The sequence below is a fragment of the Eptesicus fuscus genome, chromosome 7, assembly GCF_027574615.1.
Source record: "Eptesicus fuscus isolate TK198812 chromosome 7, DD_ASM_mEF_20220401, whole genome shotgun sequence".
NCBI classification, from domain to species: domain Eukaryota; kingdom Metazoa; phylum Chordata; class Mammalia; order Chiroptera; family Vespertilionidae; genus Eptesicus; species Eptesicus fuscus.
This window is the reverse complement of record NC_072479.1, coordinates 97,824,918-97,851,470: the sequence shown is the minus strand read 5'-3', so window position 1 is coordinate 97,851,470 and position 26,553 is coordinate 97,824,918. Positions and strand designations below refer to the sequence as shown.

General features: G+C 54.3%; 2 protein-coding genes across 3 annotated transcripts in view; one reads left to right on the top strand and one right to left on the bottom strand.

Annotated features, from left to right (window-relative positions):
- The window catches only part of SYN3 (synapsin III), a 357,165-nt gene that overhangs the window by 83,741 nt on the left and 246,871 nt on the right, over nt 1-26,553 (top strand). For both annotated transcript variants that reach the window (XM_008144703.3, XM_054719461.1), the window contains 2 exons: nt 16,066-16,222; nt 17,539-17,628. In XM_008144703.3, the coding sequence (XP_008142925.1) occupies nt 16,066-16,222; nt 17,539-17,628 (247 nt within the window). The remainder of the gene's footprint in view (nt 1-16,065; nt 16,223-17,538; nt 17,629-26,553) is intronic.
- The window catches only part of TIMP3 (TIMP metallopeptidase inhibitor 3), a 54,036-nt gene continuing 46,893 nt past the window's right edge, over nt 19,411-26,553 (bottom strand). The window contains exons 3-5 of the mRNA XM_008144701.3: nt 25,175-25,286; nt 24,388-24,509; nt 19,411-23,286 (exon numbers count right to left, since the gene is read on the bottom strand). Of these exons, the coding sequence (XP_008142923.1) occupies nt 23,089-23,286; nt 24,388-24,509; nt 25,175-25,286 (432 nt within the window). The 3' untranslated portion in view covers nt 19,411-23,088. The remainder of the gene's footprint in view (nt 23,287-24,387; nt 24,510-25,174; nt 25,287-26,553) is intronic.

Sequence of the window (26,553 nt, the reverse complement as noted above, 5' to 3'; positions counted from 1 at the left end):
GCTGGGATTAGCATTTATTGAGCGTTTTTCTGTGTGCCAGGTACTGCTCTAAGTGTGTTACATTAAGTAATTCATTTAATCCTCCCAACAATCCTATTAAACAGCACAGTTATGATCCCTTCTTTGCAAGCAAGGAAACTGGCACACAGGGAGACCACGTCACACGTCCACCTGGCTGGTGACCTGGCCCCAGAGTCCTCACTCTTAGGCACTGACGCTGTTGCCTCCCCGGAGCCGCTCACTCAGAACCCTGCATCTAGGAGGCAGCGAACATGCGTGTGAGTTTCATTTCAGGCCCTTCTCTTCCGCAATTGTACCCTAGTGAGTAACCGGAGAAATGAGCCTCAGAGATGCGAGATAACTGGGCTTTCACTGCGCGTAACAGAAAACCCGCCATGTGCACGGCTGGCAATAAAGACGTTTCTTTTCCTCACAGAATTAAGAGCCCAGCTGTCGCTGTTTCCAGGTTGGGTGCAGTGAGAGAATTTGCCGTCCAGGATCCAGGCTCTTGTCTTTCTGTCTCCGTATTCAGCATATTGGCTTTTTCTTCTCACGATCCTCCCCTCGGTGTCCGTATTGGTCTGGGTTCCTGCTGGGGGCCAGTTCCAGCATGTCATAATTACAAGAGTTTCATCAAAAGGTTGATGAAGCTTGGGGGCTCAACAAGGGCTGAGTCACATATGTAATCACATATGTTGGAATGGCTAATAGGCACTTCCCCCAAACCTGAATAGGATGATTGTCTACTGCCATACAGCTCAGGGCATCTTAATCTACATGTTATTGCCTCCTGTTGGTCAAACACCTGAACAGCTGTAGGCTATTCCCCAATCGGATAACGCTTCTGTAAACCCTACCCTTTGAGGTATATGTCTCCACCTTGCCTTAGGACAATTTGTGTTAATAAAAAGCACGGGGTCCTGAGTCAAAGAGAGCCTTTAGCTCCTTTAGCTGAAGCTCCTCTGACCCCCAATGCCTTTCAAAACTATCTTTCGTCGTTGGACTCCTACTTGATCTACGCATAGCCTTTCTCCAGATTGCTGCACCCTTCTTAATGCTGGGACAAGAACCCCGGCAGATTCCCCAGAGTAACGAAGCAAATAGGAGTAATAGAACACGTATATGTATATGCTATGAGGACTTAACTCACATGTTTATGGAGCCTGATAAGTCCACGGTCTACGCATCAAGCTGGAGACCCAGGAAAGCAGATGGTGTAAATTCCAGTCCGAGTTCAAGTCCAAAGGAAGAAAAACACTGACATTCAGGGAAAGAGAAGGATCCTTTCTCAGTCGGCCCTGGATTCTACTCAGGCCTCTGACAGATGGACGGGGTCCACTCACACGGGGAGGGCAGTCTGCTCCACTCCACCCCCTATTCAAATGTTAACCTCATTCAGAAACACCCCCCCAGTCATACCCAGACCCTGGGCACCCATGGCCCAGGCAGCGGGACACATAGAAGTAACCATCGCATTGCCCCGCCTTGGCTGCCTTCATTGGAGGAGCCATGCCAGCGATCGGGTCAGGAAGAAGAGATAAGCCAACTTGAGGCACAGAGAGTCTAAGCAGCTTTCTCAAGCAGGAGTGGCTGAGCCAGCACATGAACCCAAGCACAGTGGCCAGCATTCATTGATACTAGATAATTCGCAAAGAAACCTGGATGCATCGAACTGTGTACATTCTCAGAGGATCCTGGAGACACCGCAGTGGATAGTCTGGCTGTCTGCAGAGAGGAGGCAATTGCTCTGTGCCTGGAAAGGGGTGATGGGAAACCTGGGCAAGCACAAAGATGTGGCAGGATTTAGAAGCCATGGGAATGCCAGGAAAATCCTCTGTGTTCAGTATGGGCAACCAAGTATTGTAGGGGTTTTTACACAGAAAGGACTGTAATCTAGGGACCTAGGGATCTAGAATGTCATTGCAAGGACTGGTCTCTTGCTCTGATTATCATATTACCCTTTTATTAGTATAGATATATGCACTTACAAGTATGTTTGCACATTGAAACATGGGAGGAAATACATTGGAATGCAAACATTGTCTCTAAATCTGGGACAACTGCATTATCTCACCCTCTTTTTTATATGTTGCTGTGCTATTTGATTTTTTTCCCCTTTAAATAAGCACATGTGACATTTACTAACAGAAAAATCTTATACAATTATTTTTTCCCTTGGGTGGATGGGGGAAAATGTAGACCCTGAAAAGCTTGCTGGGCACAGTCACTGCCCTTATCTTCCCCCCAGATCCTTAGAAAGCCAGCCCTTGTGAGGCCCTGGAATCAGGGGCCTTTAGAACCGAGGACTGGAGCTGAGGGCAAAGGTGAGTAATTAGAGTTGGGGCAGGAGGAGCGATGAGGAGGAAGATGTGCTAATTTTAGCATCTCTGATAGAGACTTGGATTCCTATGACATCCCCTCGCATGCTTAGCTCTGTCCTCCAGCCCCGGCCCAGTCAGTGACTGCAGGGCTAACACGGGCACGGGTAGACTTCAGATTGCAACAAAATGCTTGAAATCTCGGCTGCTTTAAATAGAGGTGTCTGGCACCCTTTTGGATGGCAGGCCCGCACTCACCCTGGTTTAAAGCCCCACGGTGAAGCCACTTGAGTGCCAGCTTTCCCTTCAATCTCTAAGCAAAACTCTGACCACCCCAAAACCGGGCAGTCCCTCCCGCCGGTGAAGGTTCCCAGCTCAAATCCCGGGCCTCCTGCATCCCTGCCCTATCTCCTCCGTCATTTAACCTCTTGTTCTTTCTCCTCCGTCCTGTCTTCAAGGATAAGGATGTAGAGTATATTGCACACTTTGTAGGCCCTTTACAGAATCGTAGTGTTTTATCTCTTAGATGACCTTAGAAATAATGGAAGTGATAATAGCTCTCTTTTATTGAGTGTCTATTCAATGCCGATCATGTGACCTACCCATTGCTTTCTTAAAACAACCCTATAGGATGGCGGTATCTTAAGATTAAACAGGCACTTAACAAAAATAGATGTACAAAAAATGGCCAATAAGCACATTAATCACCAGGAAGATGCAGATAAAAACTGTAACGATGTATCAAATGAAAAAGACAGACAATCAAAATTGTTAGCAAAGATTCGGAGCAACTGGCATGCTCATACTCTGCTGGTGGGAGTGTGAAATAGTACTACCCCTTTAAAAAAACAGCTTGGCACTTTCTTACAAAGTTAAATATATATGTACCATATAATCCAACCATTCTCCTCCTAGATTTTTCCCCAAGAGAAACAAGACATGTCTACTAGATGAGTTGTACAAGAATTTTCATAGCCAGCCTGGCCAGCATGGCTCAGTGGTTGAGCGTCAACCTATAAACCAGGAGGTCACAGTTCAATTCCCCATCAGGGCACGTGCCCGGGTTGCGGGCTCCATCCCCAGTGTGGGGCTTGCAGGAGGCAGCCAATCAGTGGTTCTCTCATCGTTGATGTTTCTTTCTTTCTCTCTCTCCCCCTCTCCCTCCCTCTCTGAAATCAATAAAAATATATTTTTTAAAAATTTCATAACCACTTAAAAAGGAACAAACTACTGAGATGTGTATTAGTTTTCTATGCTGAGTGACAAATCACCAAAAGCTTATCAGCCTAAGACAACACTTAGTCTCCACTTAATGGCATCCATAGGTTCTGGGACTTTAAGCAGAACAATGTATCATGAAACCAGTTTTACCGTAAGCTTGTTGATATCAACAAGACTTCAGTTCCTACCACGTCTCATCAACGCTATAACGAGACTACGTTGAGGGAACGGCGTTGCTCGAGGACGTCCTGTATTCATTATCTCCAGGCTTCTGTGGGTCGGGCGTCTGGGCACAGCTCTGCCAGGCCTTCTGCCGGCCTGCAGTCACGATGTCACCAGGGCTCGGTTCTTATCCGGAGGCTTGACTGGCGATGGCACCACTTCCAGGCTCGTTCGATTGCTGGCAGAATCCGTTTCCTGAGGCTGTGAGGCTGAGGGTCCTGGCCTTTTGCTCGTCGCCCGTCGGAAGCTGCTCGCTGCTCCCAGAGGCTGCCATGGTTCGGGTCACATGGCCCTTTCCAAAGGTCCTCTCGCACCTTGGCAGCCAGCGAGGGGGGAAGAGTGCGTTTGCTGGCAAGACAGGGATGTATATAGGGCGGCGTGAGCCCCGAGGGCCATCCCATCACCTTTGCCATATTCTAGGAGGTCACAGGGGCCACTCACGCTCGGGGAAGGCATTGGGTGAGGGCGTGAGCACCAGGAGGCGGGGTCACGCGGACCCCCTTCCACTCCATCCTATATAACACATGACGCAGATGTACCTCAAAGACATTATTTTGAGCAAAAGAAACGACACGAAAGACTGCAAACGTTAGAATTCCACGGACAGGACCTGCCGTCTAGTCCCTGAAAGATGAGTGGTTGCCTGGGGCCGAGGGGTGGGGGTCGGCTGTGGAGGGCTGAAGGCAATTTTCTGTGGTGATGAAACTCTGTATCCAGACTGGCAGGATGGGTAGATGGTTGTATACATTTGTCAAAGCTCATCAAACGCCCGTGTTAAATGGGTGCATTTTGTTTCATGCAAATGATACCTCTGTAAAGTACATTTTTAAAACAGGCCCACAAACGGCAAACTTTCATCGCCATTTGACCTGTGAGGAAGCGGAGATCCGAGACATGCCCACAGTCACACCGCGGGGGGGGGGGCTGGGGTTCCGCGTCCCTCCAACTGCCAAGCCGTTCTGTGTCTCTGTGTGTGACCTGACCTCTAACTGTCCTTGGGCTACAGTTTCCACTGAGGTGACACCTGGAGCCTGGGGAGCTGAGGGGGTGCTCCCGAGGCCTCTCCGAGGGGCAGGCAGTCTCAGGCCTGTGTTTTCTGGTTCCTAGAGCCGCTCGGTGTTCCAGGCCTCATTAAAGCCTCGTAGTAGATTCCAAGTTATGGTTGCACTTTTAAATGTATCCAGATGGGTCGTTGTAAGTCTACTTAATATTTTCTCTTGAAACACATAACCCTATGAGCCAGTTCTTTAAAAGCACAGCCTAGGATGGCCCCGGATGCTAACGCTTCAGCAGGTGTTCTGTGGGTTGCCTGCCTTCTTTCTTGTCTACCGGATCCTGAGCTGATCCAGATCTGGTGGCCTTAGTACTTCAAGGAAACACAGGCCCCTCCCTGATGCCACGGTGAGTCTTGGTTAGTTTCAGCAGTGTGGTCATTCTGTTACCATGGAGACAGATGTGCTGAGGAAGGGGCCTGAGAGGCAGGTCTGACCAGTGGGGCCTGAGAGGTGGCTGCCAGGGAACACTGCAAAGGCCACCACACCTCTTCAAAGCCACCAGGAAAGGGCCTCTTTCTCACAGCCATGAGGCTGCGACCCCAGGAGCCAGGGCAACTCCCGGAGGACTTGGGTCCAGAGGATGACTCTGAGCCTCTGTCTCCCTCACCCCTTTCACTGTCAATCATTGCTCGGTGATGTCAGTCATGCACTTCATGGATTGATTGCGTCATCACTGTTATTTGCAGCCAGAATCATTGTGCATCCAGAAGAGAGAAGCAGAGGCCGTCAAACACCTTTTTCTTTGCACCCAGCTCCCTGGTGCCATTCTTCTAGACACGTGTATGCACTACGTTCCGCACAGATGGGTGGCAGGCAGTGGGTGGTGGGTGTGTGAATGTTAAGGTGAGCTTCATTCTCAGAAGAGTTTGTTGGTAGCTAAAGGTCAGACACAGCCTCACTGCCCATCTGCAGGGTGCCGGTGAGAGAAATGAGGGCAGGGCCCTACAATGAGGTACAATCCCAAATACAAGAAGCACCGCCGTGTGTGCTGACATGAAAGGCTGTCCCAGATAGGCTGCCACGTAGGAAAACAAGGGTCAGAACAGCATCGAGGAGGCTTTGACGTCCACGGTAATTGAAAACGCCTGCAGTCATGGCCGGGCTTGTGGTTCAGGAAAGGATCCTGGAAGGTGGACACAAGTCCCTAAACAGAGCTCCCCCATGGGGGGGCCCCTGAGGATAGGGGAGGTGGGGCTGGAAGGAGCCAGGCTGCAGCGACATCTGCACAGCAGGGGGACCTGCAGCGTGGAACCGGCTGGCGAGGCCAACCTCTGGAGGAGGCAGCTGCGAGGTTCCGGAGGGTTCCCAGCAGGCCTGCCACGGGGTCTCGCGTCCATGAATGACCTGTGTTTAAGATATCAAAGAAGGTTTTTTAAAAACCGTATGCATGGAAACTCTGACCAGCGTCACAAATAAATGCCGCCTACCTGTCAGCGTTCGTGATCGGAATTGTCACTCTCAGGGGCTCCCTGTGTGCCGGACGCTGGCCTCCCTCTGGTCGGGATTGGCCTGTTCCGTCCTGTCGCCACTCTGTGAGGTGCGTGTCCTTTGACCCGCCTGTTCTTCACAGACGGGGAAGCGGAGGCGCCGAAGTGTGCACTGATGTTCCAGGACCACAGGGCTGCTACGTGGTAGAAGCAGGGCCCGAGTCCCCCGTCCACGCCCTACACAGTCCACTCACGGACCTCTGGGGTCATGCAAGGGTTCAAAGAGCTCATAGGCGCTCGGCCAGTGTTTGCCTCCACCCGTGGTCCTCAGAGCAGTTCATGCACCAGCAGGTCAGACGTGTATTTAAATTCTTAGAAATGTTGCCCGGTTCAGCCAGACGTGTGCTACTTGCTGATGTGTTTCTGGTGGTCGAGTATCTAAAGTCCCACCCAGCTGGGGAAAGAGTCCATCGGAGAAATGTACCTGAGTGTTGTGTCCATAGTCATCACCTTTGTTCTTTGTCCAGCAGCCATGGAGTGGCCATCGCTATGGACTCGGGCAGGGAATTACCCTGTGATCCGTCGGTGATACGTGACGGTGGTCTTGAGAGGCCCTGAGACCCGACAGACGCTGCTTAGCCGTGTGCTCTGTGCACACCAAAGCCAGCTGCCCCACCTCTGCTCTGTGAGACAGAGATCACAAATGCCCCCCTTCTTTCCTCAATGCCTCTCACGTCATAGATGCTCAGTAACGGTGCATTGGATGACAAGGCCGTCCCAGGTCACCTGGTGGCAGCTGTCATTTTTGCAAAGGGCACCTAGCGAGAGTTCCCATCGCGGCTGTCTGTTCAGTCACCTGGAGAACTTCCGAGAATCCCAGCCTCGGCCAGTCACAGCAGGCCATCGTCGGGCGGAAAGAGAGGGAAGGTGTGGGTGTGAATAGTTTGGGGAGCTCCCCACGTGATTCCAGTGTGCAGCTAAGCTGGAGAGCCCCCACTTAGAAGAAATCCCCCAACCTGCAGAGTCCCAGTTCCAGACTTCCTCCAATGCTGCCCCCGCCCCTCCTGCTTTGATGGGCGTGAGCAGAGCCGGCTGCAGCCAAGATCCTGTCGTAGGAAGTTCCCGGGCGCAGGGAAGGTGTAGCTGGAAGCACTTGAGCTGGGAGCCCTGGCTGGGGGAGAGTCCTAAAAATCATTGCCATATGTCTCCAGCGGGGAGGGCAGGGCCCGCCTCGCTCCCTCCACGCTCCACAGCCTCCCTTCCGTCAGCGGCTGAGTCCTCGCCCAGGGGGGCCCCAGAGAGGCTCCGTTTAGTCTAACAATTTTATGGCGCATCTAGACTCCTCGGTAGGCCAGGCCCCGGAAATCCAGAGGTAAACCCAGCATCGCCCCTTCCCTGGCGGGGTTCGCAGCCCAGAGGGAGGAGACGGGAAGTCAGCCGACATAAATCACCCGTTCGGAGGCTGCGTGATGAGACCACGTGGAGCCCAGCGCGGAGAAGCAGGGACTTCGCGAGGGGGCTCGTGGGGCTCCAGGGGGTTTTACAGGGGTGGGAACAACCGCCAGGCGTTGGTCTTTTCCTTTTGAAATACTCATATGTATGAAGCCTGGAATAATTGTAAACATATGTAGCGGAGCACACCAATTGAGCAAACACTAACATGTTTCCATATTTACTCCAGACCCTTAAAAAAAAACCCACACCAATTCTGAACTATTTTAAACATAGAAGAAATACAGAGAATAATATAACAACCCCCCAGGCACTGGGGTGGTGAAGACCCCCCACCCTGGGGCCAGGCTACCTGGCTCTGCAGTGTGACCTTGGGGAGGTTACTGAACCTCTCTGTGCCTCTGTCTGATGTTTTTAAAAAAACCCCAAACACCTACCTCGAAATGTAATTGTCAGGATCAATCAAGGAAAAGCTGTAAGAAGACAAAAGGGCCTCACACACACGATGGGCTTTGGGAACAGTAACTGTCGTTACCCGATTCCTTTCAGAGTTTTAATAAAGAGAACTATAATATCGTAGATACTTTTTAAAAAATGTATTTTCTATTGATGTCAGAGAGGAAGGGAGAGGGAGAGAGAGAGAGAGACGTCAATGATGAGAAAGAGGCACTGATCGGCTGCCTCCTGCACACCCCCTACTGGGGACTGAGCCCACAACCCGGGCATGTGCCCTGACCAGGAATCAAACCCTGACCTCCTGGTTCATAGATTGACACTCAACCACAGAGCCACATGCTGGGCCATAGATACTTGTAAAGGCCCCTCTCTCCACCCCTCCCTGTCTGACTGCTAACTGAGGAGTGAAAGTCGGGAGGTCAGGATGGGGACGCCACTGCAGGGACCCTCCAGGCAGTCAGAAAGGATGGAGCCTGATGGGCGATGGGCGATGGGCGGGAGGAGGCTGGAGAGGTGGCCGGGCGGGTCAGGGTCCCCACCAGGACCTCTGCGCAGTCCAGGGACCCCACCTACGAGCCCACCGCTCTTGCTCCTGAAAACAAGCAAAAAAAACCAAAAGATAAAATACAGAAACCTCACACTTGCTCCTCACCTTGGACAATCCCATGGGGTACGGGCTGGCTTTGAGAGAAGAGGGGAGACCTGGGGGAGCGCAGGAAGAGGGCTAAGCCCCCCTGAAGTCATCAGGGCAGGAAATGAGTGATTCGGGGCTGTAGCCCCGCCAGGGGGCCCCCAGTCTTGCCTCCTGAGAACCATGCCCCCTCCAGGGGGTGGTTTCCTGCTGAGCGAGCGGATGAGCGGGCCCCTGGCTTGTTCGGCAGTTCACCTGATGGCACCTCCACGGCCTGTCAGGCCTGGCCGTCTATGGGGAGGGCCTCTGGTCGAAATGTGCTCCCCGTCACCCCCCAGCAGCACCATCATTTTTTATCTCAAAATGGGCTTCCCCCCTCGCCCTCCCCTGCGCTTCCCCAGCCGCGGCCGAGGAGCAGCTGCCCTGAGCCCCATCTCTCATCGGCTGCCTTATCTCCCCGATGAATAATGTTCCCTTCCCAAGCAGGCAGCCTGGCAGGAGGCCCGCAGCTGGAGCCGGCCGCTGACAGCCCCGGAGCCCGGGCAGCTGTCGGAGCCGCACCCGGCCCGGGCCTCACGTGGGCGGAGGACAAACCCGCCCAGAGACATGCCACCTGAGGCCCCATGGCCCTGGCGAGCTGCAGCTCACAAGCACAGGTCTGTCGAGCACCTGTCAGCACCCCTGGGTGCAGTCACCCTTCTGGGTGCTGGGAACATGGGTGGGCTGGGGACTGTTGGTGGGAAATGTGACTTGTACCTAATAATACAAACCTGTATACTTAGTCGTCCTGTGATCTGGAGAGGGTGTTTAATCTCCCCAGGTCTCTATTTTCCTCATCTGTCAAATGGGCTCATCATAGTATTGGGTAGTTCTCTGCTCAGATCCCCTTTGCCAGCCAGTGCACGCCCCCCTCCAGCACTGTGATGCCATGGTAGCAGCTCTACCTCCAGCCTTCAGAGCCTAGGACTGATGGTGCCATCCCTGGCACACCCAGAGGCTGACTGCCTCTGCCATCTCTCCCCTCCCATCAGGGGGTTGCTAACTGACTGAGATTGGGGACCAGAAGCCCAGCCCTCCTCCCTCAAGGTGGACAACTCGGTGGGACTATTCATGCCCCAGAGGCCCCGGTGGATCAGGCCAAGACTAGACTTAGCCGTGACTGCACCCTCCTCTTCCTGTCCCGCAACCCTCATCCTCGACAGCTTCTTCTCAAGAGCACGCCTGCTCCGTGAAACCTGTGTGGGGCTCTGCTCCCAGGGGGCCCAGCCCAAGTGAAACACCCACTTCGCAGGGGCTTTGTGTGGGGTCGGAGGAGATAAGGCTTGAAAGCCCCTCATAGGTGTCTGGCACTTGGCAAGGTCCCAGTCGTTTGTAATCACGATTCTTATAAACTGCCGCCATGTGACAGAAAGTCACGCTTGGACAGATGTGACGGAGAGCCGGGCGTTGAAAGCCTTAGTTCCAAGTCCAGAATTGGAGGCAGTCATCCCAGAAAGGGCCCTCGGAGGTCACTTAGCCCAATTTTTTTTTTTTTTTTTTTTGCCAATGAGGAAACTGAGGCCCAGGGAGGCGAAGCTGTGCTCTCAGACCCACAGCAAGTCAGGGACAGAGCTGGAATCCACGTCACGTTTTCCCACACTCACGCGTGATCTGGCTTCTTCAGATCCTTTTCCCTGCTCGCTGATGAAGTATGATTCACTTCAGAGGGGCCAGGACCCTGAGAAGTGAGGCCAGAGCACGCTCCACTTCCACGTGCCTCTCCTGAGCACCTACTGTGTGCTGGGCACCTGCCAGGAAAAGATTCTCACACGTAGTTCCCAACCCCTGGTTGTTACAGGGAACGTCACTGTTTTCAAAGTGTGTGTGTGTGTGTGTGTGTGTGTGTGTGTGTGTGTGTGCAAGTGTAGGCCAGCTGTATCCCAGGAAGCAGATAACACCAGGGAAAGTTTATTGAGAGTGGGCATTGAGCTCTGCCGGCGTGGCTCAATGGTTGAGCATCGACCTGTGAGCCAGAAAGTCACGGTTCGATTCCTGGTCAGGGCACATGCCCGGGTGATAGGCTTGATCCCCATTGTGGGGCTTCGATCTGCAAACAGTGGCGGCCTGCAAAGCCCTTTGTTCAGGAGAGTGACGGGTCTCTTTGGACAGTGTGCAGAGGAGATGAGAGGGAAGCCCCTGCCCTGGGTGGAGACCACGTCGCCCAGGGAAAGTGAAGGAGGAGACACAACCTGTGAGGCGTCAGGAGATGTGGCGTGGGTGACGTCCACAGGAGTAAGACACACTCAGGGTTCGGGAGAAAGCGCTGAGGAGGCTGAGGGCGTGGGGTCCGGGCACAGTGGGTCTGAGGTGAGGGGGAGATACTTGCCTGGGTGGACAGTGCTGGGTGCTGGTGGCCATGCACACAGCTGGTCTTGCGTGGGCCTGACCTTCCTGTACCTAACTTGTCTGTGCCTTCGTTTTTCAACAATAAGTCCATTGGTGCGCTCCTCCTCAGGGGGTCGTTGTGAGGATTAAAGAGCATAATTCAAAGCCTAAGAGTGACTGCTTGGGAAGTGCCCTATGAATCGGAGTCATTCTCACCATTGCCTGTGAGGAGGTGTGGAGCCCACTGAATGGAGATGCTGCCACCGGGCAGGGAGCCAACGCTGAGCGTGGAGGGGAGCCACGGGAAGGGAGGAGCCACGGGAAGGGAGGAGCCACGGGAAGGGAGGAGCCACGGGAAGAGAGGAGCCACGGGAAGGGAGGAGCCACGGGAAGGGAGGAGCCACGGGAAGGGAGGAGCCACAGGAAGAGAGGAGCCACGGGAAGGGAGGAGCCACGGGAAGGGAGGAGCCACGGGAAGGGAGGAGCCACGGGAAAGGAGGAGCGGGCAGGAAGCAGCTGGGAAACAGGGGAGGGCATCTGGGAGGCAGGAGGGGAGGCTGGGCGGGGAGGATGGAGGTGATGCTGCAGAGGCCACCAAGGACAGGGGAGGCGCTCAGGGCCGCTGTCTCCAAGGGGGATTTGCCCCCAGAGGACGCCTGCAGCGTGAGACATTTTTGCTGTCACACCTGGGCGTAGGGTGCTATTGTGTCTAGTGGGCAGAGGCCAGAGATGTTCCTAATGTCCTACAGTGCACAGGACAGCCCTCCCCGCCACGCTGTCCCCCAACAATAAAGAACTATCCAGCTCCAACACGTCGATAATGCGGGGACCAGGAACCCCTTCTCCAGAGCCGCCAGGCTTCTGGGTTTGACTGAGGTGCCACCACCAGCAGATGTGTGACCTTGGCAAGTTCCTGGACCGCTCGGTGCCTCCGTTTCCTCCTCTGGAACATGGGGATGATACCAGCAGCTTCCGAGGATGGTCGTCAGTCCTCCCGGAGTGAAGACACGCACAGGGCTTAGAACAGAGGCTCACAGTGCATTAGCTATTCCTACAGGTCGGGGAGTGAGGGCGGGGCAGAAGCCACTTGACCTTGGAGTTTGGCATTAGGGGCGGTTTCATTGGGGTAGAAAGGGGGCGCAGCCAGAGGCGAGGACTGTGGCGGTGGGTGCATGGGAATCGGGGCTGGCAGGGTGGATTGCCTTGTCCCAGGTGTAGCCATGGAGGAAGAGGAGGACTAGCTGGTTATGGCTGCCCGGCCGAGTGGAGGGGACTTGCTTCATAGTTCACTTATGGATTGACGCGAACCAGAAGTTCTGATGAATTCCCCAAACACAGTATCACGGAAATGGGAAATTGCAAAACAACAGAACTCACCGCAGTCTCACCACCTTAGCACGTAGCCATTTTCATCTTGCCTTCCCGGACCATCATGTTTACCGCGTTCTAGTCGCACAGCGTCTCTTTCCTATTGTTTTATGTCACGGGAAATTGTCCGTGCTGTTACATCACTGTCACAATGATCATTTTTCCCCCCCAAAACGAAGATAACCTCATTGTTTTCTCCTGGTGGTAAAAACGTTCTGTGCTCTTTTTATTTCTGTTTTTTAAAATGCAGTCAGTACCACAGAGTCTGCAGAAGAATGCAGTAACCCCACGTCCCGCCCCACCTTCAGGGGCAGCCAGCTGAGCCCCGGGTGAACATCCCCCCAAACAAACGCCGTGCGTTGGTCAGCGTGTTGACTCGTTAACGTTTCAAAGTGTAAACATGACCTTCGATTCCTTTTCCACCTCGAAGCGAAGGTTTCCTTGCCGTGGGGGTTGGGCTGGTTGTTTGGGGAAGTGGGGAAGGGGCTGTGGAAGGATACACACACCAACAAAGGAACCAGAACGTTCTGGAAGCTGCTAGAAAGAGGACGCGTTGGGGTGGGCTGTGTCTGTGTTTCCGGAGGCTGCTGTCACGAAGTGCCCCGGGCTGGGCGGCTGACACGGCAGAGGTGTGTTCTCGTGTAGTTCCGAGTCTGGGGTCCGCGATCGGGGGTGGCAGGGCCGTGCTCCCTCTCAGGACCTGGGGAGGGTCCTTTCTTGCCTCCTCCTGGCTCCTTGTGGATGCCGGCGATCCTCGGTGCTCCTTGGCGTGTAGACAGGTCCCTCTGATCCTGACCTCCTTCGTCGTGTGCAGCCCTCCTCTTCCTCTCCGTGTCTGTGTCTGCACTCCCCTCTTCTGTAAACTCCCCAGGCATCGGATGCGGCCCCTCCACTCCAGCACCGCCTCATCTTCACTTGATTACATCTGCAGGCACCGTTTCCCCTAAGGTCACACGCGCAGGTAACAGGGCTGAGGACTTCGACGTGTCTTTTGGGGGGACACACGTCAACCCATAACGTGTGGGCTCACCAGGGGGCCGGAGGAGTAGGATGGAGCGGCATGGACCTAGCTTCTCTGGAACGAAAGGGAAGCAAGAGAGCAGGATAAACAGACGGAGATTCTGAGGCTGAGGAGGGAGGTGAGGAAGGCTACTTCCTCCCGCAACTCTTGTTCCTGAATTGTAAACTTTACAGAGAGGGCCCAGGACTCAGCAGAGAGCCCAGCTGTTCATAAACCCCGCCGGCCACTTTCCCACGGCCGCCACGATGTGCAGCTGCTGGTGGGCCCCGCGGGCCTCGCGACAGCATCCGGGTGTCACTCGCCACCCAAAGGCTGCAGGTTCAATTCACGGGCAGGGCACATACCCAGGCTGCAGTTTCGATCCCGTCGGGGCACGTGCAGGAAGCAAATGATCACTGTTTCTCTCTCACATTGATGTTTCTTCTCTCTCTCTCTCTCTCTCTCTCTCTCTCCTCTTCCCTCCCTCCCTCCCTCCCCCTTCCTTTCTCTCTCAAATCAATTTTTAAAAATGTAAAAAGACATACTCTTTTGATTACCTTAAAAAAAAGTTTATACCCTTTAACCCAGTAATTGCACTTCTTAAATCTATCTTAAGAAAATAGTTTTAAATGAAGGCAGTGATTTTTGTGCAAAGATGAATGTGTGTGAAATATTGGAAATAGCCTATTTGATGAGAGTAGATGATTGGTTGATTTAACTATGATATACTCATTCCGTGGTCTACTAGGTCGCTAGTAGAAATGATAGTTTTGAAGATATTTTGAGAGTAGGGGAGGTGTTCACACTATAATATTATGTGGAAAGTAGCAAAATAGTAATAGAAAGCACGAAATCCATTATGAGTATGAATACATGTTGTATATGTTAAAATACATAATTGAATGATAATGGACATTTAAAGAAACAAGTAGAATGGTCATTAGGGATTGTCTCTGATTTGAGAATTACAGGCCATTTTATTTATGTCTTTGTGTTGTCCAAGTCTTTTTTCTTCCTTTTGCCACATGAACATGTATTCCAGTTGAAGTCAGATAAAGGCAGAAAGTGGTTATGTTTTAATCCAGTGCTGCCTGTGTCACCAGATCCCTGCTAGACACACACGCCTGCCCCCTTCATCCCAGCGGAGTGGGCACAGGAGGCAGGGAGCGGGGGAGAGACCTGGCCGCAGCCTCCTGCTCCACAGGGGCTTTGCCCGGTGACCTGGGGCACACCACCGCCTTGCCACAGGCCTCCGTTTCCCCATTTGTAAACTACGCTGGTTGGCCTGGTTCTGTTCTAAGAATGCAATAAGGACGTAGGCGTAATAATTCCAGGCTTCACACCCACCCTCACCCTAACCACAGAGTGACATGACTGACCATTGCCACGAGCACCGTGTCAGCCACACCCGTGAGGTCACAGACCACGTGGCCACCTGGGGGCGAGTTCCGACTTAGCCGGGAGACCTGGCCATTTCCTTTGGGGTGAGCAGGTGACGTTCCTGCACATCGCTCATTCCTCCAACATGGGCTCATTACGCCCGTTTCCGGTGCCAGGCCCCGGGGTGTGCGGTGAGGCCCGGCACCTGCAGCCCATCCTTCCCTCTGGCTCCAGCGTAGGCAGGCCTTTCCCTGTAGAGGTATCGTCGTTACCTTGGATTATTCTAGAGAGACACTGTTTATTTGAAGCTGAGTGTCTGACTCCGGAGGTGCTCAGCAGGTTACACCGTGTGAGTAAACCCCTGCGTGTGGCTGATTTTCTCCTGTGACTGTGAAGTGAGGAATCCAGGACCAGATGGGTCCTGGGCAGCGTGAGTCCAACAACGTGTCAGTCCCCTGGTGCCATGCAATGGACTCGGGACCAGAAGGCCCAGGTTCAAACGCAGCTCTCCTGCTTCCCGGCTTTGTCACCTGCGGAGATGCGTAACTTCTCTGAGCTGCAGTGTTCCCATCCATAAAATGGGGACATACATAGTCCCGGCCTTTACCAGGTGGCTGTGAGCGCTAATCGGAGTGGTGTCTGCAGAGGAACCTGAGCATGGACCCGGCCATCGCGTTAGCGCCCTTGCGGCTTCCTGGAAAGGGAAGAAGAGCCCGGCTGGTGTGGCTCAGTGGTTGAGCGTCGACCTAGGAGCCAGGCGGTCGGGGTTCGATTCCCAGTCGGGGCACATGCCTGGGTTGCAGGCCCGATCCCCAGTGTGGGTGTGCAAGAGGCAGCCAATCAGTGATTTTTCTCTCATCATTGATGTTTCCATCTCTCTCTTCCTCTCCATCTCTGAAATCAAGGAAACAATATTTTTAAAAAAAAGAATATCAAGAAAAATAAAAAGAAAGGGAAGCAGAAAGAAAGTGAAAGTCGTTTTCAGTCATTTTACGTTGTGTTTGCAACTGACCCTCCTCACCCACCCCCACCACCCCATCCCATCGTGAACGGAGGGCTCCCGGGCAGTGGCCACACACCAGCTCAGGGCTCTCCCAGCGGGCTGTGGCCGAGGCCTGGCGTCCCCTCCGTGCACAGCGCGGTAACGCTGCTGTCGGCCCCTCTCTCGCAGGTCCTTCAAGCCCGACTTCCTCCTGGTCCGCCAGCACGCCTACAGCATGGCCCTGGGCGAAGACTACCGCAGCCTGGTCATCGGCCTGCAGTACGGAGGGCTGCCCGCCGTCAACTCCCTCTACTCCGTCTACAACTTCTGCAGCAAGCCCTGGGTGGTAGGTGGCGGCCGGGCTGACCCGGAGCGAGGTGGGGGCGGTGGGAGGCCCTCCCGGGTCTGAAACGGGCCCGTTCCCCAACGTGGAGACCTCAGAATGAAAAGGCAGCTGAATAAGCAACTTGGATCCCAGTCCCCTTCTTGTAATGATTGCCTAACAAATACCATGTAACACATATTAGGACATAGTGGTGTCTCATAACGATGTTAGTGGTAAGAGGCAGCACGGTCCTGTTCTGACCAATATTCTGTCGTATCACTGTTGTTAGCCGTCGGCACTGTGTTCTGGGCACTGAGCAAGTACCAGAACACTGTGCTGCCTGGCATTCGGTCCATCGTTATCACGTGCAGGTGGCTCAGAACAGCTGAGGAACCCACCCCGAGTCCAGGCGTGAAGCCAGAACTCGGAGCCCTCTTTCCGACCCCCAAGACTTGATTTCCCCCACCTTTTATTCGCTTGTATCATTCATTCACTTGATGTATTTGCGTCTCCATTTAAATGTTACCTGTAAGAGAGGCTTTGCCCAAAATACCACACCTACACTCCCCCAACTATGCCTAAATCCCTTTCTTTTATTTTTCAAATATATTTTATTGACTTTTTTACAGAGAGGAAGGGAGAGGGATAGAGAGTTAGAAACACTGGATGAGAGAGAAACATCGATCAGCTGCCTCCTGCACACCCCCTACTGGGGATGTGCCCACAGCCTAGATACATGCCCTTGACCGGAATCGAACCGGGGGCCCTTCAGCGCGCAGTCCGACGCTCTATCCACTGAGCCACACCAGTTAGGGCCTAAATCCCTTTAAGACACTGCACGTTTAATCCTTGCAACGCCCCTGTGAGGTTGGCTCCCTCGTTTTCTCCATCCACAGACGAGGACACGGAAGTTCGGACACCGGACGTGGCTTTCCCAGGTTACACAGACAGGAAGTGCAGGAGCAGGAATTTGAACCCAGAGTCTGTGCCATAAACTCCTATGTCACGTGCCTCTCTAGAAAGAAGGGCGCAGCAGGCAAGGGACGTGCATGAATGTCAGCAGGTTGTGCTTGTGTGAGAGGCCGAGGGTACAGGAAACGTGCATGGAAAGTTACTGAGCTGAACTCGGTGTGCCTGGCAGGGATGCAGGGGTGGATGCAGCCAGATGCAGGAGATAACGGATGCCCAGCTAAGGGCTGTGACCTTTCCCCATAGGCAGAGAGCAGCCACTGTGGCTCAGCTCAGAGCCATCAGACGCTCGAGCCCGGGGGTCACGGGGTGGCTCTGTCATACGAGGTGACAGGGGTTGACGGTTGTTCTCTCCTCTTCTGACCTAGTTTTCTCAGCTCATTAAGATCTTCCACTCCCTGGGTCCTGAGAAGTTCCCGCTGGTGGAGCAGACGTTTTTCCCCAACCACAAGCCAATGGTGAGTGGCCCGTATGTGCTGCTTATTCGTGCGATCTGGAGCTCACACATGTCTGTGTTCTCCGTCCATTTGGATGGAGGAGGTGGGCCGGGGCGGCTTTCTCGGGAAGAACCGCGATGTCTCATGGGAACGCCCGGCCGTCCTGCGGGAAGAGTCCTCTCCGCAGGTGGGATTTAGGCAGCAGGAGGCATGACCACGGCGGGCAGAGGTCCTCGGGACTTCCGGGATTTGGGGCACACGAGGGGACAACCTGAACGAGCATGTTGGGGCCAAAGGTTGATAATAAGGGTAGACGCTGCTTCAAAGACGGGATGTTATTTTATTTGCGCCTGCGCCGGACTTGGTTTCCACTCGGACGTTAATAAAAGCTGTAGTATTGGACCGGCATGGATTGTTGAAGGACAGTTTCCTTGTGTCCCCTTCACACTCCAGCTTTTGAACACACTCGCGGTTGTCTCCGGGAGGTGGTCGGAGCTTAACTTGGACAGCCCGCTGGCAGAGGTCACTGTCCTTTTCAGTGGGCCGGAGCGCTCTGCACCCCAGGGCCGGCACCGGTTGGGTGGGAGAGTCCCGGGCAGCTGGAAACGGCCCGAGACGTGCCTGCTTGTGCGGTTGGTCCCAGGAATCCAGGGCTGTGGTTCCACTCGCCTCGGGAAGCAGGGGAGTCTTGGAGAGCAGGGTAGTTCATAGGGTACCAGGGGGGACCAGCTGGGGCCAGTGGCCTCTTGTGGACTTCCAGGCTCAGGCTGCTGAGCTGGACAATCATTTGGAGATGCTGATGGGTAGGACTGCAGGCTCCATGTGGGAGCAGTCGATGGAGGGGTTTGCCAGTGATGATCTCTCACTTACATCCGATGCAGTGAGAGTCCCAGCACGCAGGACGTGCTGGTTCGAATAAGAAGGGCGTGTGGAACCCGGCATATTCCAGCAAAGCGTGACCACAGTGGGGAAATGGAGTGTTGATCCTCAAACCAGCCTGAGCGTGAATCCTCGCTCTGCCTGCTGACTAGATCCTGGGGCAATGCATTCATGTCTGTGGGCCTGAGCTCCCATCGCTGAAAACCACGGGTGCGAGAGGAACAACCTCGCTGGGTTGTTGGGATTTAATGAAACCGTGTGTGTAGAGTGCTGTGTCTGGCGTACGATAGGTGTTCAAAGTAGTGTCGCTTTAAAATACAGGCAAAGCTACACCCTGGGACATTGTCAGCAATGGGGCGACAATTGGGTGAAGGGTTTACAGCGCCCGTTGAGGGTGGCAGGCGGCTCTAAGCTCTGGGCAGGCTTTGCCGTCTATGGTGAGGCCTCATGAGTTCCTGGCATTGGCCGCGAGGCTGAGCCACACTCAGAATTTCAGGCAGGCATTTGACATCTTTGCAGTCTTCCCCTCCCCGCTTCCACGTGATTGAGATTCTTAGGAAGGAGACGGGCAGGCCAAGTCAGAGCTTCTGTCTGGTAGTACCTGTAGCACTAACAGGTAATCAGGTAAAGATCCCGATTCTGTGGAACTATGGAGAACTATGGACATAGAATCGGGGAGCAAGGGCAGGGCTGGAGGAGCAGCCGGGAGGAAATCTAAGAAGCCTCTCCTGAAATTCCCCCTGCCGGGGAAGGACCAGGGCGGGCGGGTCCACGCCGTGGAGGTGAGTGGAGCGTGGGGAGTGTGCAGGGGCCTGGAGCCAGGGCAGGCAGGACCCACCAGCTTCCAAGGCCCCCTGTGATCTGCATCCCCCCTCCCCGCCCCCCGGGCGGCGGTCAGGACACAAGAAGGCGAGAGACGGCAGGTGCGTGATAGAAACCACTTTACTGTTTAGAATCAAGGACACACTATAAAAAGTGAACATTATGCAACATTACAAGACAATATACATTCACGGAATATAAAATTCATAAATAACATGGAGGAAAACTGTAAACAGTGCTACAAAATTTAGCAACAAATACATTCCTTCTAGACTGTGTTTTCTCTGGTTGGTACCTCTCCATCACTTCTGGGTCTCAGGACAGCAGACTGGCTGCGGGGGAAGGCGGGGCGGGGGACCTCGCAGCCCCTCTCCTCGGAGCATGACCCGGTCTCCAAGTTCCTCCCTCCTCACGCCTCCCAAGAGCCACTTGGGAGGCTGCTGAAATCTACCTCTCCTACCCGTCCCCGTTTTGTTTTGTTTTTGCCATCAGATCTTCAAAGCATTTTTCTTGTGCCAAACTATTTTAGTGACTTTTTTTTTTTTTTTTTTACTTTGGGCAGCCAGGAGCCAAGCACTAGGGTGTCATCTTGGGGGGAATCCATATGGGCCATTGTCAAACCCAGGATGACGGGCTGGGGCAGGGGAGGGTACGGTCTCTCTCGGTGTCTCTGAGACAGAACTGTCCCTATAAATAAATCATTTATTTCTTGAATTGCTCAGGAACCAGGGTATGAAAAATGGTGTTCGTGGGCTGTAGCCTGACCGCCATTTGGGTCTGGGGCTGGGTGAGGAGTCTCCCAGTATTTCCTGCCTTGCCACGGGGAGCACTGGACAGAGAGGCAGAGCCTGGCGGGCTTCCTGGAGAGGGAGGCAGAGCGATGGCCAGGGGATACCAAGAGGTCTTGGGATTACAGCGCTCATGGCCCGGGATTTAGGAGAAATCATGGCTTCCCACTTGGCAAAGGGACTAGGGGAGGAGAGGAATGGGAATGGCCGGCAGACTGCCCGGGGCCAGTTGATACAGAGCAAGGACATGGATGTACTTGCGGTTTCCCCGCCTCCTGCCCCCTCCAGAAAGCACGGATGCTGACCGAGAGGAGGCCGGAGGGGCCTCAGTGCCGGCTCCTTCTAGCTTCCCCGGTTCGCCAGTCCAGCCGCCTGCGCCACAGAAGCCTTTACCCTCCGTTCCACTGTAGAATTTGATTCGGGAAAATGGTGGCATGTGGGTTTCATTTCTTTTTCTCTTAAACACAATGTACACATATTACAGCCTACACATGATAAGATTTAGCAAAATAAAACGTTCACAATATGATTGAAATACAGAAGTGCCTCAGCTACATAAATGACTTTAAATTATACAGTCAGTGAACAGGTGAAATAAACAAAGCTATAGCTTACAGAAAGCTCCACAGCCGCCCTCTGGCAACATCGCTGTGCCAAGGACCCTTCATCGCCCAGGACCTGCTGTTCTCCTCACCGGGGCCTGGCACGTGGGCCTGTGGTCCCGCCCACGTGTCTGCAGGGTAAACCGCAGGTGACTCGTGCCCAGGCCCCACCCCACGTCCCTGCTGGGTGAGTGGAGGGACCCCACCAGGGACCGAGAATGGTCAGATGCCTCACGGAGGGGAGGCTGACGTCCGCCTGTGGGTAGGGGAACTTGACAGGTTGGATTGGGGATTCCACCTTGTAAGCCTTCGAGGCTGAAATAAAAAATCTTAAAAACGTCAAGTCTGCGGCTCACCCCTTAAAAGACTGCTGACCGCAGCTCCTTCTGCTCACACCGCCCCCTGGGGACGGCAAAGCCTCTGTTTCCTGCGTGCCAGATGTCACGACCGCAAGGTGAAAGGTACAAGGTAACGGACTTGATCCTAAGGAAGCCGGGTGCCTGTACTGTCTCCCCCGCCACCCCCACCCGGGGTCCCGCCAAGCACCCTGCCTGGGCATCTGCGTGTGCGTGCGAGACATCACAACGTCTGCCTGCCTTTTGTTCTCCTGTGTCAGTGGGCAGCTGTTTCCTAAAGCGGAATGAACTGAAGATACAGATACTAATAGAGGATAAATACCCATGATCTGGAAAAAGGAGAGCAGTCGTGTTCCATGTCACCATCCTCCCACCCCCATTCTGAAACATAGGTGATCGCCTGCTCTCCGCATCTCATTTCAGCACTAACATTTCAAATACTTTTATTTTAACTGGAGAGTTTATATTATAGTTTTATTTCAAAAAACACAACAACAAAAAACCCCCTACAGCTGACGGCAGAGGCAGGCTTCCCCAGTGACCACCCCTTTAAACCTGTGAGGTGAGGCCCCCAGGAAGTGGCCTTCACCCACCAGTGAGCTGGGAAAGACAAGCCAACCCCGGGAAGCTGGCCATCTGGCCTTGGCAGGACACAGCAGCCTTCCCTCGCGAGCCCAGCCCCCGACCCACGCTGATGCGCGTCTCCCACCTGAGCCCCGCCAGTAAGGCAGTTAAACGAAGGCCCTGGACATGAAGCAGGAGAAAAGGACAGGGACAGAGGTCAGGTGACCCCAGTTAGAGGAATGCTGAAGGGTGTTCAGAATCTCAACTTTTAATTAAAACGAAAAAAAAAAGTCAACTTGGAATGTCATGATTTTCTTCCAACAAGCAACAACAAAATAGAAGAGATTAAACTATTGGTGTATTTAACAGCATGGAACAGAATTCTGTGTCCTGTAAAAAAAAAAAATCAGCTTATGTCCCCGTGTGGGTATATGCAAATGTGTATACAAACACAGCCTCCTCGGTGAGCTAAACGCTGCCTTGGAAATAGTATTCTCTGACCAAGTCTACGTGGCTACATCTGTGGATAGTGTAGTATAGGGTGTGTGTATTTCTCCAATTTACATAAGGGCAAGCTCCTGGCCGCATGGACCAAAGAGTTCTCCAGGAGGGAGTCTCGGGGGAGGCGGGGAGAGGAAAGACATTCGTCTCGGTTTTCACCGGAGCTTTTGTCCAAGGCAGGCAAATAGCCTCCTGGCCTCAGGCAGATGTTTAAGTCTTCACCGGACTAAGAAAGTTCTGTGATTGCAGCCTGGCTGTTCGCTCCAGACTCAGCGACATCTGGTCCGCCCGAGCATCACGGGGCTGGAGGGATTGTGTGTGCTGCTTTATCTCAGACCCTCTCTCACGGTTCCTCCCTTCCCCCTGCCCCTCTTACATGAGAGACACACAGACAGACACAGTCTGGTTGGGGCGTGCAGTAGCATCTCTCAGTGTACCAGATCTGCCGCCTACCTTGAGCCTATCTGATTGCTACCCTTGACTGATGCTCACACAGTTGGCCTTTCAGCAGTGACCTTGTCTGTGTCCTTTATGGGCTGGGATGGAGGAGAAGGGCAGAGGGAGGAGGGTCTAGGAGATGCTGGGGGAGCGGGGGGAGGAGGAAGAGAGCGGGGTAGGCATTCCAGTGCCCACGTAGGGTAGTTTTTTGATTTTTGTTTTCCTAAAAAAATAGAGATTATGTTATCGTGAAGAAGAGGAGTGTACATTCCTCATTCTCTCTGGCATGGCACCAAAAACTCCTGGGTGGAAACTGGGGATGTCAAAACCAAAAAGAAGGTGTGGGATGGGGCCAGGAGGATGTTTCCAAATAAACTCCATAGGACAGCACAGACTTTGCTTTAAGTGTTCGAAGTGCTAAATTTGCGAGAGAAACAGGCACTAATTTCATTGTCATCATTCGGGAAGAGTTAGTGTCCGAGGGAAGCTCAGCGGGAAGGGAGGGAGGTGAGGCGGGGCAGGGCCTGGCGCTCAGGGGTCTGTGGCATTGATGATGGTTTTGTCTGGGGGGGCCCATCCTCGGTACCAGCTGCAGGAGCCACCCTTCTGCCGGATGCAGGCGTAGTGTTTGGTCTGGTGGCCAGGGTAGCCGAAACTCGCGGCCATGTCGGTCCAGACACACTCGTTCTTGGAGCTCACGAAGCAAGGCGGGTAGTAGCAGGTCTTGATCTGCAATTAGGTAACAGCCACCGGTTAGCGGACTCTGCCATGGTGGACCCAGGCCTGATGCCGGCCCCAGGGCAGGACTCCTCAGAACCTGGGACCACGGCAGGGGGAGCCCAGCCACAGTGGTCCCTTGGTGAAAATAACGTACTACTGGCTAACTCTTACTGAGCACCTACTGTGCGCCAGACATTCTGCTAAAGGCTGTGCTATGCTCTTCTCTTTCATTCTGATAACAGCTGTCTCTCCCTTTTACAAATATGGAAATAGAGGCTCAGAGAGGGTAAGCAGCTGAATCACGCAGCCAGGTCACACAGCCAGGAAGTGGTAGCATTAGACATTGGAGAGCGCTTCTCCCTCTCAAGTGGCAACAAGCCAGGATGGGCGATCCCCGTTCTTGTAGGGAATTGAGGAAGCGGAGTAAAGCATAAACTTTGGGGTCCAGCTGCCCCAGGCTGGTCATCAGACGTAGCGAGCTGTGTGACTTAGGGCGAGCTACTTAGGGTCTCGGAGCCTCTATTTCCTCATCTGCAAAATGGGGACGATAGTAATAAAAACGGCAGGGCTGTTTTGAGAATCAAGTGAGAGAACAGCCCAACTCCCTCCCACAGCAGGAAGGCTGCGAGCCTTGTCCCTGTGCCCGGGTCAAGGAGTTGGGCCTGGCTCAAGAGTCATGTTCTGTCGTGTGGGGCATCAGCGAGCCAGCTCTCCTCCCCTCCCAGGGTGGGGCCGCCAATGAGTCAGCTGCTCCAGTGAGCCCACTTGGGACTACTTGGCAGGACCTGCCAGTGTAAGGACCCTGTACCTGCCACCAGCGTGAGCCGAGGGAGGGGCCGGGGAAGCTGAAGAGCCCTTGTGCCCCAGCAACTGCCAAGGGGGCGGCACAGATGGACGGAGGCGGTGGATTGCAGCCAGAAGGCACTCTGCTCTCGCCTTCTCCGCTCCTCGGCCTGGGGACGGCATTCCTTCCACCCCTGCTCAGACCTGCCCCGCTGCCCCGGCTCCATCTCACCCCTTTCCCCGCACAGGGGCCCAGCAGCAGGAGCTGGTATTTCTGGGGCTGCGAGCCAGCACCCCCGACCCCCGCCTGCCTGTCCCGGGGCTTACCTTGCAGTTACAACCCAGGTGATACCGGTAGTTCAGCCCCTTGCGCTGGGAGATGGTGAGCTGGTCCCACCGCTCCACGAAGTTGCACAGCCCTATGTACACCTTCCCATCGAAGATCCGGCCTGGAGGGGGAGAGGGGGCGGCAGAGGCAGGGTTGTTTGGGGGGAGCCCAGCCAGAAGGGGAAGAAGCCACACCTCCCGAGTCCCCGTCGTGGGCCAGGTACCGTGCTCAGGACACTTCCGGCCTGAGGTTGTATTATTTCATCCTCGCCGACACCTTTGAGGAGGGAACTGGATCCCCGTTGTCCCGACGGGGAAAACTAACTCAGAGAGGTCCCTCAGACCATGGAGCTGGTTCTAGGGACCAGCTCGTCACTTCCCACACCGGCGGTTTCGGGCTCTGGTTTTTGTTACTTCCTTTCCTACACTGACTGCCTACAGGGGGCGGGGGTGAGTTTCAAAGACAGACCTCGGGGGCTGACGGTGAGGTGGAGAGGAGCGGGACTGGCGATCCCTTTTCACTTACAGTAGTGCGGAGACACCAAAACCGAGGGATTTCCTCCCCGGGGTCTGTGGTGGAGCTGACAAACCAGCCTGGGTGCAGGAGCCTCAGGGTCCCACCACGGGCTACGGGAGGTGCCCTAACCCCTCACGCTCCCCACAATTCACTGGGCACAGGCAGAGGTCCTCGGGACACTTCTGGTCAACCGCTCCTCCTCCGTCCTTCTGAAGTGAAGGACCGTGGGCCTCGGCCAAACCCCGGCCCTGATGCTAAGCTGGCCGTTACCTGTCAGCAGGTACTGGTACTTGTTGACCTCCAGCTTCACGCCACAGAGGCTCTCGGAAGCTTCCGTGTGGATGTACTGCACGTGGGGCATCTTGGTGAAACCTCGGTACATCTGTGGGCGGGAGGAAGGTTGAGAGGAGGACCCGGGCTCCGGGGCACGCTGTCACGTGGTCTACGGGGCTCTGATTCCCCTGACTGGTCATCGCGAGGCCGGCCACCAACCCCCCCCACCCAGGTCCTTCGCTCCGGATCAGGCCACCTAGTCTCCTCTCGACGGAGCCAGCATTGGCGGCTTCCCAGAGAAGCCTTCCCTTCCAGCCAGTCGCACCTCCCATTCCAACACCCCCACAAAGGCTCCTCCAGGGACACCCCTTTCTAGAAAGCCACAGATGGCTTTGCTGTGAAAGGGGTCTTCCCCGCCTCCCCAACCTCAGGACCTGAGCTCCGAGGAGGCAGCCAGCCAGTAGTCTCTTGACGTCTTGGTGACCTGTCCCAGTGTAGGAAAGCATTCTCACTTACATTCCCTCACTGTCTCCGCCCAGGAACCTTAGGAGGCAGGCACTCCTGTACCCATTTTACAGATGGGGCAGGGGGAGGCGAGAGACTCAGAGAAATTCTGTTCGGCTGGCGAAAGTTGACCTCAAGCCCAAGGTTCCCCATGCTTTTATTCCTCGGACCGTCGACTGAGAGCACCTGGGTTCCTTCACCCCAGATAAAGCACAAAAGCATGCACACAACTCCTGGGTGTTTAACTAAACCCTCTATCCTGGTTAAACGGCCGATAGGTGGGCTTTTTGTCTACAACATAATCTAATACAGTGGTTCTCCACTGCAGGCGATGTTGTCCCCACCCCAGGAGATACTGGGCAATGTCCGGAGACAGTTTTGCCTGCCACAGCCGGGAGGTGGGGTGGAGGGTTACTTTTGGTGGATGGAGCCAGGGATGTTGCTAAGTATCCTATGATCCACGAGACAGCCCCCACAGCAAAGAGTTATCCTGGCCCCAGATGTCAACAGTACCAAGGCTGAGAAATCCTTCTCTAACCCCAACCCACTTAAACCCATGACAGCCCTAAGGGGCAGGCACTGTTATGTCCATTTTATAGATGAGGAGCCTGAGGCCCAGGGAGGTTAATGGCTTGTCAGAGGCCACACGGTTGGTAGATGGCAGAGGTAGGAGTCCATGCTCTTAGCCATTATCCTATGCCCCCCCCCGCCTCCCGTGCACACTCACAAGTTCACGCTCAGGGAATTGGTGCAGGGAACTGCCTCGTGACCACTGCGCCTGCTCTGTCAGCGTGTGCTCAGCCACTGGTGTGAACATGACGGAGTCTGAACCCCTGTGGTGCCTCCAGGTCAAGCCCATGAGGGTTCCGTGG